Source organism: Cynoglossus semilaevis, chromosome 11, assembly GCF_000523025.1.
Source record: "Cynoglossus semilaevis isolate Cse_v1.0 chromosome 11, Cse_v1.0, whole genome shotgun sequence".
NCBI lineage: Eukaryota > Metazoa > Chordata > Actinopteri > Pleuronectiformes > Cynoglossidae > Cynoglossus > Cynoglossus semilaevis.
The window spans coordinates 4,911,196-4,922,879 of record NC_024317.1 but is presented as its reverse complement, the minus strand read 5'-3'; the positions used below and the strand labels follow the sequence as shown (position 1 = coordinate 4,922,879).

The 11,684-nt window shown below is 42.9% G+C and overlaps 2 protein-coding genes across 2 annotated transcripts in view; both read right to left on the bottom strand.

Annotated features, from left to right (window-relative positions):
* The window catches only part of prph (peripherin), a 5,043-nt gene extending 2,127 nt beyond the window's left edge, over nt 1–2,916 (bottom strand). The window contains exons 1-3 of the mRNA XM_008320121.3: nt 2,039–2,916; nt 532–592; nt 185–280 (exon numbers count right to left, since the gene is read on the bottom strand). Of these exons, the coding sequence (XP_008318343.1) occupies nt 185–280; nt 532–592; nt 2,039–2,667 (786 nt within the window). The 5' untranslated portion in view covers nt 2,668–2,916. The remainder of the gene's footprint in view (nt 1–184; nt 281–531; nt 593–2,038) is intronic.
* A 4,844-nt stretch (nt 2,917–7,760) lies between these two features.
* Nucleotides 7,761–11,684, bottom strand: part of pmela (premelanosome protein a) — a 10,482-nt gene continuing 6,558 nt past the window's right edge. The window contains exons 9-18 of the mRNA XM_025060052.1: nt 11,093–11,231; nt 10,685–10,846; nt 10,312–10,596; nt 9,807–10,115; nt 9,258–9,737; nt 9,020–9,172; nt 8,821–8,923; nt 8,357–8,562; nt 8,166–8,256; nt 7,761–7,940 (exon numbers count right to left, since the gene is read on the bottom strand). Of these exons, the coding sequence (XP_024915820.1) occupies nt 7,787–7,940; nt 8,166–8,256; nt 8,357–8,562; nt 8,821–8,923; nt 9,020–9,172; nt 9,258–9,737; nt 9,807–10,115; nt 10,312–10,596; nt 10,685–10,846; nt 11,093–11,231 (2,082 nt within the window). The 3' untranslated portion in view covers nt 7,761–7,786. The remainder of the gene's footprint in view (nt 7,941–8,165; nt 8,257–8,356; nt 8,563–8,820; nt 8,924–9,019; nt 9,173–9,257; nt 9,738–9,806; nt 10,116–10,311; nt 10,597–10,684; nt 10,847–11,092; nt 11,232–11,684) is intronic.

Here is an 11,684-nt window from a genome sequence, read left to right as displayed (position 1 = left end):
AAAAGATAAAATACTTTGTTTACTACATTGCCTTCTTGCCATAAATAATAAAACTATAAATCTGTCACCTCCTGCGACGATCATTAGTCATTCAAGATAGATTTTTCAGAAAGCGAACGATTTGAAAACTGCCCCTGAAGTAAAGCAACTCCCAATTTATTTAATAAAAAGTGCTATCATTTACCTCATCGTGGACCTTCTTAAGGAATTCAATCTCATCCATCAAAGATTCAATTTTTCTTTCCAATTCCAGACGAGACAGCGTGGCATCATCAACGTCCTGATCCATCAGAAACAAACACGTCAGTCAACGTTAGTTGCAACATTTGCCACAAAAAAAAAAAAAGAAAAGAAAAATCACTGGGTTCATGTTTCAGGCCTTCACAGAATGTTATATAAAACACTACAGCGCCCCCTGTATGGACTTATTTCTATAAGGTTATAAGAAACTTTGTTGGTTCACATTACAGTACCATGGTAATAAAGCTGTAAAGATGTGTTCATTTCAGTCTGTCAGCTGAGCCTGTTTACCTTACGGAACGCGAGCAGGTTGTTCTCAGCGTCTGCCCTCTTCTGGCTCTCTTCATCCAACCTTGGCAACAGACAGAAGAGAAAGATGATTATGAAATTGAACCAGTATAATATTTTACAAGAATCCTCTCTTTTTCAAAAGTCGCACCAGCTGCCAAATAGCTTTTTGGATCAATTTAATTCACTGTCCTGTAAAAGGGTGGTAGATCCAGCACAGCTGCTGTGCCTTTCAGCTAATGTGATTTTTCCCTGCAGGTCAATAAGGTCATCCACTCTGACTTAATAAGCATTATGTACACACACTTCCTTTCTTTTGACAGATTTAAATTGCCCTCATTATATTGATCATTTTTGACCAAGAAAACAGGAAAAAAAAGTATGGCCTGCTGTCAAAAAAAAACAAAAACTGTTGTGCAGAAAATGCACAGAGGCCCCATGTTTGACAATGAGAAGTTATATATGAGGCCCCATGTTTGACAATGAGAAGTTTTAAAAACTATATGTTATAATGTAAAATCAGAAAAAAAGTCTCTTACCATCTTCTATAATAATGTGTTGTAAAGTGTGTGAAAAATCAAAACAGTGAAACCGTGGCCGTCAGAATCACAAAACTGTAACCGTAAAGAAAACCAGCAGCTCAGAGTGCTTCGTCAAATTCAACTACAAGTCAAGATTGTCTGCTGTGATTTATTACAAGCGCGTACTAAATGTCGTCGCACTAAATACACATCAGCAGGCACGCCCCAAGGAAAGCATCAAGTAGCAGGTCCTGCTCCCTCATCTTTAATTCATGCCGTGTTCCACAGGGGCCTTTCGTCCTAATGGGGTCCCTGGCACCATCCCATTAGCTCAGAGGGACACACCAAACACCTAATGGAGTCATTGAGCCACATTGATTTTTCCTGATGCTGCTCTGACCACGCCTGATATCCAACCTCTCTTCCTCTTCCCCTCCTCTTCCTCTTCCCTCAGCCTGCCCCACCCTTTGTCTGGTCCATTCATTCTCACATCTTTCTCCCATGCAGAAGTCGGTTTCACATTTAAAAAGTATTTGTTAATTTATTCCAGAAAATAAAATTAGTTTTGCAGTGAAATCCAACACTTTCCCACCTTTGTACAAAACCTTTGTCATTCTTTTCATGTATGCAGTCATTAATTGGCCTAATCCGTACGAGCCGTGATGAAGGCCGGTGTTTGCATGTGTCATGCTGCAGCACTAGTGTCCAGTCTGCCCACTGGCCACGCCCTACTTCAGCATCATATATGTTTAATGGAAAGGTGAGTTTGGGATCTTTTCTGTTTTAAACAAACTTATTACATCACATTACAAACATGACTAGAACAATGGGTCGAAGTTAAAAACCAAGACCTGAAAAATACCTGAAACTATTTCAAAACAAGAAACTTTCTGTCATCTGTTCTGTTTCCTCAGAGCTCCAAACATCCAACTCATATCACAGATGTTTAGACCAAGTAAATGACCTCTGTGTCCTACACTGGTACCAACCTCTGTTTGAGCAGAGCCAGGTCTTCAGCCAGGTTGTCTCTCTCCATCTGGTACTGGTCCCTGTCCTTGCCGATGGCCTCCATCTGGCGCCGCAGCTCCTTCAGCTCCTCCTGGAAGAGCTCCGAGGCACGGTTGGGCTGCCCGTGCTGCTGCTGGCCCTTGAAGTGGTTGAGTTCCTGCTGCAGGGCACCGTTCTGCTGCTCCAGGTAGCGCACCTTCTCGATGAAGCTGGCGAAGCGGTCGTTGAGCTCCTGCAGCTCAGCCTTCTCATTGCTGCGAGTGGTCAAGAACTCCTGGTTGATGGCTTCAGCCAAGGTGAAGTCCACCTTGTCATAGCTGAGGCGCGGGGGCTGAGCGCTGGGGCGGGAGCGCTGTTGGTGGAAGGTGGTGGGACGAGATGCCACCACAGGTGAGGCTGAGCGCATGTAGCGCCCCCCGGAATGAGGCATCCGGGATGACGCGGAGGAGTAGGAAGACATGGCGATGGGGTGTGGGCTCCCAAAAGTGCGCCTGTAGGAGGTGGAGGTGTGAACTGAAGAGTGGCTCATGGTGGATCTTTGTCTGTTCTCCGTCGTCGTAGAAAAGTGCAGAGCTGAAGGCTGGGCGATGCTGTTGAAGCAACAGGACATCAGGATGAAGAGCGCTGGGGTTTTTATCCCATCATTCCTCCACGCCTCCTCCTCCTCCTCCCTCCGGTCGCCTCACCCCACCCACATGAACACATCCTTGCTCAGCATCACATCAGCATACAAACCGTAGCCCCTCCCCAGTCCCTGCCTCTGCCTGAGTCTCCGCCGCTGCTCCATCTTACTCTCCGTCCTCACAGCTCCACCCTTTTAACCAGAGCGTTTGGCAGGAGGCCAGAGTGGATCCTGCATCACCAGCCACACCAACGCTCCACTCTGATTTATGTCCTCTGTGATGCTTTCTGCTGTTGTTCAGTCATCCGTATTTTATTGTGGTTTCTCCCATTTGATTACTACACTCCGTTAAATTTTTTCATTATTTTTTTTTATTATTATCATTATCATTATCAGACTTAAATTACAATTTCAAAATCAAATACATGTAAAAAGGAATCTATTTTCTATACTGTCAGACAGAATAATTTTAAATTGTTGTATAAATTAAATCATGAATACAATGATTTGATTCAGATTTTTTTTTCTCTTCCATTTGTCTCCTCCCCCACTCTCCTCTGTCTGTCTCTCTCTCTCCGTTTACTGTAATGGAATACTTTATTGATATTCTGGGCGTCTGGGACAGAGCCATGACTGTGCAGTTATTCTATCCTTTTCAAATGCACTGGGATCAGTAATCGCTGTTCAACAATGCTGGTTATTTTCCAGTTAGTTTTCAGTCTAGTCCAGACTCAGGTTCTGGTGCAGAGTCTTTTCTGTTCCAGCATCTCCGTGACCTCCCTCACGTGTCCACCATCTTCCTTGTGGAGGCCTTTATCAACATGTTCAACGCTCTGAGCTTAATGTGACTTTGAAAGTAATCATTTAATTGGATGATGTCGTCAAGGTTGCCGGCCACAGCACAAAACCAGAGAGGAAAATGAGTTTGCCTTCAGTGGACAGGAAGAACCCGAGAGGGCAAAAGGTGAGGGAGCCAGATATTGACATGCTGAACGTAGCCCTCTTTGGTTACCGTCGTTTGACTCCTACTCTCACTCATCCATCTCTGGAGAAACCCTGAACAATTGTGAGGAAAATCATGCAAAACTCCCAGACTTAAGCAGGTAAGGGAGCCACAAAGATTCATACATTACAGTTCAAACAAAATCCAAAGTGAAATGTCAAACGACACAAGACTGGACAGGGAAAAGAATAATGTCAACAACTCTGTGAACAACTGTGTTCCTATAAAATCAATACAAACGCTGTTTCACTTTTCAGTACTGAAGGTTGAATTTACTGATCCTGCACTAGGGAATTTGTTCAACTAATCTTTTAGTTAGTAATATTTTCAATATATTATGATTATTATAAATTATTAGTCATCCTAAAACCTGCAATCCACTGGCAAACAGTGCAGGGTTAAACCCTATCCCTGAGAAGATTAGGGAAGCCGTTCAAGATGAAAGATAGGAATGAGCTCACGTATAATTTACTGCAGTAGTGGTGTGTTTACTGCAGTTTTTGTATCTGCCAAGTGCTCCTGCCTTCAATCCAAAGCATAAGTCAAACTAAAGAGAGCTATACCAATGAAAAGACATCACATTATATCCAAGCCTAATGTTAATGTTAACCAGCAAATTGCTCTTCATCAGTGAAGACCAGTCGGTTGATGTAAGGAAGGTCAACTTCATCTAGAACACCAGAGTATTAGTATTTAGAAAAAGGTCCAGCGACAGCCAGTACCAGGTGACCAGTACCAGGTGACCAGTACCAGGTGACCAGTACCAGGTGACCAGTACCAGGTGACCAGTACCAGGTGACCAGTACCAGGTGACCACATCAGGCCTGTGCCTTTAATCAGACCAGATCAGACAGACACTGTCTGCTTCTTTTCTTACACCTCACCAACTGATGGGCGTTCCCTTCCTAGAAAGAAGAGAGGCAAGAGGAAAAGGCGAGGAAACGAGAGGGGGGCGGGGGTAGAGGTTAGAGAGAGAACACAGAAATAATATTCATACAGTGTGTCGTGCAGCATATTGTGCACACAGCGTTACCGTATAGTTTAGAGCAGTGGTTCTCAAACTTTTTATACTCTGTACCACCTGAGAAAACATTGATCTCTCTGAGTACCACCGTGATGACCAACATTAGAATATACCAGCACAGTCCTTCCCTGTTAGCGGAGTTCACAGGAGAGATACTTATAAATGTTTATAAAGACGTTTATGTTTAAATGTTGTATTAATTGTGCCTGGTATTCAGTTTCAGATTTATTCAACTGAAAATGTAAATGTGGAAACCACTGGTGGTCCGTGTACCACAGTTTGAGAACCACTGGTTTAGACTAATCCCTCATCGTGTGTTAACGGTTCATGTGAGTGATTTGTACGATGTTATCAGCTCTATGTGGATGGTTGATGAGAGGGAGTTGGCTGTGAGCCTTACCGCCATGATGGTCTAGATCTGTGTGTGTGTGTGTGTGTGTGTGTTTTATATTAGGTCTGAAGTCAGACTACCAATCCGGCTGACGTCATTCTGACTTTGCTCTGTGCTTTGGGTGTGGCTCTTCCTCTGGGTCCACAGCGCCCCCTGGTTCCTGCAGGTGTTTTTCTTTTACTTTGTGTACATCACTTCCTGTATTCTAAGTCCTAAGACTGAACACTCTCTGAAAACGACACATATTTCGGGTGATTTCCTCTTCCTAATTCAGCGGCCACACAGTGTGGTCTAAATATAGCCGTCAGTCTTGACAACCATCACCGCTGCAGCCGCTCGTCTTCCTCTCATGTCCACATCGCTCGGTCCGGCTCACAGTGTAATAAATGGCTCACGTTAGCCTTTGCTCTGTAATNCTTCCCTCCCCTCCCTCCCCTCCCTCCCTCTCCTGCCCTCCCCACCTCTCTCCCCACTCTTTGTCTTACACCCTGACTCATTCTCTCAGAGCGCACATCACTTTATATTGTTTTTCCACATCCTGCTGTGCCCTGTCCATAACAGTTTTACATCTGCATTGTGAATGGCAACATTTATGTCAGGCACACAGAGGTGTGTGTGGAACAAACATGCAACATAGTCATTTTTTGGAGAGGCCATGTCAGTAATTCTAGCCCTCAGCCAGATGTTCCCATTAGTAATCGATCTTCTGGGTTCTTGGAGAATTCCCCGGGGGGGACCATGAATTCAGTCCGGCTTCTTTAAACAGTGTCAGGCTACAGGCACACAGAGCACACACACACACACACACATACACACACACGCTGCACTCACAGGATGGGTTTCGTGATTCCACCTAATGTGATTAATACAGTGATGGAGATGTAGAGTTTATCTGGTGTTTATACGACACAGTGAGAGAAGACGTCTGAACGTCTTTTGTCATGTGAAGAACAAGGGTGGGGTCTAACTTCAGCTAGAATTAAACCAAATAAAATACATTGATTTTATGATTTATTTAATACGACAAAGCTACTAGTTCATGTCACACAGGGGAGATCCTTAGTTTCTTTTATCAATTTTACAGTCTCCAATTCCGCTTTTTTAAACCAATCAAATGAGTCTCCACCTACTGAGGCTTTAGACTGAGGAGGGGAACAAGAAATCTTTTTGCTGCAATACACACACGATTTTTTAAATTTACTTTTTTATTGACATTCAGCAACATATGTAACATTCAGAATCTTTATCGGGTTTTTCCTCCAATAATGAAAACCCATAACCCAATGCCTGGGTTTCGCCAAATGATGTGTGCCCTGAAAATAGTTTTGGGGATGAACAGCTGTATATTAAAGTGAAAGTCACTAGATGGCAGCATTGTGACTCATTTAAATAATATCATACTCCTACAGTCCAAAACCTCCAGAATATGGAATTGACCATAAATAGAGAATAATGAATAATGTAGTTTTCTTTTTGTTTTTTTTGGTAGTTTGTCACCATGTAAACAAAGAGCTGGATCAGCCTTAACTGTGATGGTTACATCAAACTGACAGACAATGATTATGGAAGGCTTGTCTTTAAACAAATACAAATATTTTTTCTGTTACGTTTTCATCTGCAGTCGTGAAGCAGGTGGAACCCATGTGCAGTACCGGAGAGGCAGGAATCTGTTTCAGGATTTAAAAAAAACTTAAATGTATCCACTTACTGGAATTGAGGAGCAGGCAGTAACAAAGAGGAGCAAAACAGGAGGCGCGGACATAGAAGGACCGAGAACAAAGTACACCACGGCATGGACGACATACAATGAACATACAGTATATACCCTGGGCACCAGGTGACACGAGTGAGACTGATTAACTCAAGACTTTGTTGTTTTCATCCTTTGACATTCACCCTGTCAGCCACTAGAGTGCACTCTAGGCTATGGAAAAATACGGTACTAGTACAAGTGTACAGATGAATGAAACGCCATAAAATGAGTTTTTTAAATGGTGTGTGTGAAGTTATTTTATATGCGAAGTGGTATCACATATTTCTAAACTCTGTTACACTCACCTGAAACGTACAGGTGAGCACCAGAGGCATGTTTTATTAGTAAAACGTCTGCCGTCAGTGTCCTCCATTCAACCTCACTTCCATATAATTCTTTTTTACTCAGGTGTTACTGATAACAGACGACACATTCTTCTCCTGTGAAGGTGTTCTGGCACCAACAACTCAACGTCTGTAGTTCAACTGGAGTTAAAACATCAGACATTTTCTATGGATTGTAAATAGAAATCCACACACTTCATTCCTTTGCTCACAAAGAAAGGTGGAAACACTTGATAGTGACAAAGTTATATTTTATTCATTTCAGGGTAGCAAAGATGACTATAATGTGTAGTGCAGGCGATTTAAATTCCCTGTGAAGAATTTGTAATGAGATTTACTCAGATTAGAACTAAATTACCAGTTTCCTACAAATCAAGTGCTGGATTTTATACTCCTTTAACTTCAAAAAAATAAATACCATTCTGTCTAAAACATTATTACACATGTGGCTTCCTACAAAAATTATTGTATGTTGTTTCACTGAACTGTTGGTGGTTTCAATAAATCCCTGGGAGCTACAATATAACCGCAGATATCGTTTTGTGTGATTAAAGCTGATATGTTTGTAGATGTCTTGAGCTGCCGATGATCATCACACAATTCTTCCCTGCAGAAGTGGACGGCTTTCTCCTGACGAGTGTCTGCTCAACAGGTTCCACAACAACAGAGGTACAGACGTTACTGCGAAGCTGCCTCCACCGCTGACACCACCATCCTCCGTCAGTGGCTGGTACTGTTTGAAACGTCTGTAAAAAGAAGAATGAAAGGAGGGAAGTGAGGGAACAAAGTCAAGTTGACTGTTTGAAGGTGTTCAAAACTTAAAACAGGAACCTGCGATAAAGGATCATCCCTTATCCTAACCCCTAACCCTGGACTGTTTCCACAGGAGTCATCACTGATGTGCAGCATCACACACATTTGTATGCAACATTTGAAAACCTTCTTTCAGGTTAAAAAAAATTTCAACTCACCTGTACATTAAACCAATGCAACAGACGACACAAGCCAGAACCATCACACCCAGAATAATGGCAGCAGTTCCAGCTGGTGAACCTCCTGAGGCTGTGAACGATGCATAACAACACAATGACACGGAGAAACTTGAATTAGCTGAAAGCAGTTAGCATATCAAGATATATTCATGTTTTCTTTACAAACTCACCGACTGCTACGCTGACTCTAGCGCTTGCCACAGCCAAGCTGACGTCGTTAGTCAAGGACACGTTAAGGCAAAAAACTCCAGTGTCATTGAAAAACTGACGGAGGGTCATCTGACAGTCTGGAGTGGGCGACGCCACGTTACACACAGTTTCTACTGGTGTGATACAGTCAGCATCTGAAATGACTGTGCAGACCTCACGAGGCAGACTGAAAAGATAGGAAATGGCAGGGAGACATGATAGAGAACATTAAAAAACTTTATTGATCCCATATTAAGGAAATTAACGTTAACAGTTAATGTTAATGTTAACAGCAGGTTCTGCTGCTCTTATATATATAAATATATATATATTCATGACAACATTTGTATAAAAATATATATATATAACTATATATATATATTCATGACATTTGTATAAACATACTATTTATACACAAACAATTCATCTGATTTTTACTACCCACCTTCCTTGACAGGAAATGGTGATGTCCACAGCATTTTGCTCTAACTCAGTCGTCATTGACACGACATTGGACACCTGCACAATCTCTACACTTTCGATACCCTCTGCAGGGTGAAAGAGTGAAAAAGAGAAGTTAGCTCTTTCAAATGTAGTTGACTGCATTAAAACAAAATATTATAAAGGTTTGTTTTTGTTTTTACCAACAACATCCACAGAGGTCGCAAGTGAGCCGTAACGGTAGATCATACAGTCAGCTGTCAACTCTGGTGCTTGTCTTTTAGCAACAACAAGAGCAATTTGTGCTGGATCTGTTTCCACTTCAGCTTGAACTTCACCCTCACCTGCTGGTTGCTCTGCAAAATATAATCAATCACATCAATAACGATCAGTATTTTTTTCTTTTATACAAACTTAGTTTATACATAAGACAACTCTCACCTGCAGCAGCTGCAGTGGCTGCAACATCGTTTTCAGTTTCCAGCACCTCAGCTTCAGTATCGGCTGCTGCTGCTACAGCTGTGGCCTGAGTGGCAGCAGGAGCAGCATCATTATCAGCCGCTGCCTCTGTATCAGTTTGCACAATCTCTGCAGCAGCGTCAGTGTTGGCAGCAGCCTCAGTAGCCACAACTGCAGCCTGTTGCTCTTCAGTTGCTTCTGCCGTAGGAGCAACAGTGGTGTCAGCGGTGACCTCGGCAGTTGCCTCTTCTCCCTCTGCAGCTGGAGCATCCGCAGCAACAGCAGCATCAACCGCTGGGGCATTTTCTTCAACAACTTCAGCAACATCTGTCACCTCTGCAGTCTCATCTGCAGCAACGGCAGCAGCATCAGTGTCAGCAGCAGCATCAGTGTCAGCAGCAGCAGGAGCAGCAGTAGCAGTATCTTCTGGCTCTTCATCTACAGGTGCAGCAGTTCCAGCTTCTTCAGCCGTTTCCTCTTCTGTGGCAGCAGCAGACACACCACAGGCGTAAGCAGCATCGGCAGCAGCACCACCAGCACCAGCAGCAGCAGCATCAGCAGCAGCTTCTACCTCTGCTTCTGCAGCAGTGTTCGCAGGATCTTGTTCCTCTGGAACGACAGCTGCATCTACTGCTGCAGGTGCCACCGAGGCGACCTGCACCTCCACTGCTCCTGCGTCTGTATCAACTGCTCCTTCTACGTCGTCTACATCTGTGGCTGTGTTGTCCGGCTGCACAGAAGCAGCAAGTGCGGTGGCATCGGTAGCAGGAACATCCAAAGCAATGGCATCTCCTGCTTCAGCTGGTACGACTGGAACAGCAGCGCCATCAATGGGTGCTACTGAATATAGTAATGGAAAAATCAGATTGCTGTTTCTTATATTTACACTGCTTCTTGCAGGGTTTATGTTACTTTAAAACTATGAAGAAAGGTTGAAAACTGTAAAAAAAAAAACTGTATCTTTGACTCTGAAATGACTCGAGTAAATAAAGAGTACTGGTATTCTAGATTAAAACACATAACGATTCAAACTCACCGGCAGTGGGGTTCACACATCCGCTGGGAATGCTGGCCATCAGGACCACCTGAGGTTTGAAGGTCCCAACAGAAACGAACGTGTGAGTGACAGTGCGCTCTCTGGAGATGAGTGTACCAGAGCTGTCTCCAAAGTCCCAGCTGAAGCTGATGTCAGCGCTGCTCAGGTACTGACTGGGATCGTGAAGGTTGACACTGAACGCGATGGCTCGGTTTTGGATGAAGTTCTGGTCGTCCTGGTTGATATCATTGACTTGGCTGAGTGATACGGTGAAAGGAACCTGGTCTGATGACAGAGGAAGAGATGGTCAGGTGTTTTGAAAGAAACGGTCAAATTGGGGGCTGGGGCTTAAACTTTTTTTTAAACAATATACCTGTAACAGCAAAGACTGAGGAGGCGTAGCCAAGAGGAATGAACTTGTTTTTGCCACGGCAGTGGTAGATGACAACCTCCATGTTGTAGGAGCCCAAGGGGGTGTTGTCTGTGCCAATGGTGAGGGAGGAGGACGGACCATCTGCCACCTGCCAGTAACGGCCTAGAAAAAAAGTGCAACAATTCTGTAACTTATAAAATGTGGAATAAACAAAAAAATTCTCTGACTCTGACTAAAGACACTTTTAAGCTCCTGTTGCATTTCATCCTGAAAGTTGCCATTTATTATTAATTTCCCAAAGGGAACTCCTAAAGTTCTATCTAATCTAATTCTTGTGAACAAATACATATTTGTGACATTTATCAGAGTAACAAACTGCTGCAAAATGAAACATTAAATTCTCTTTACCCCATGTTTTCCACACATATACATAGTGAGGCTTCCTGTCCTGGGTCCCAGTGAAGGGTGTGCCATCGGGGAACAGTCCTGTCAGTGTAGTGTTCCGGTCGGAATACACAGGCTGACCCTGCTGATACTGTTGTCCTGTTCAACCAATGGATTCAAGGGAGAAGATGGGAGCGTTACAAATGGGTTCTACTGCAGCAGGACATTTACTCATAACTGCATCAACATTTGCTGAGAAGAAAAATGATGAATGAAGGATATATTTGTGAATTTTACTTTTATGAAATGTACAGTGTTTTTTTTTTACAATTTTGTTCCTATAAGTCAGAAGAATTGACAAACGTTGATTCACTGTCGACAAATGAATTATTATTTATTCATTCATTTAACTATTTATTTATTTAAAACATACAGACAATATCACAGTTAGCTGATGTAGCTGGTAATGGACACAGTGTTTTTAGGTCAATATATTGGCCAAATATCTAGACCCAGAAGTACAACATATAGCATATATCTAAAGGAAATACAATAATATGATAATCTGATGCTAGCACACACTCATCTAAATGCCTTTATATAAACACACACAGAG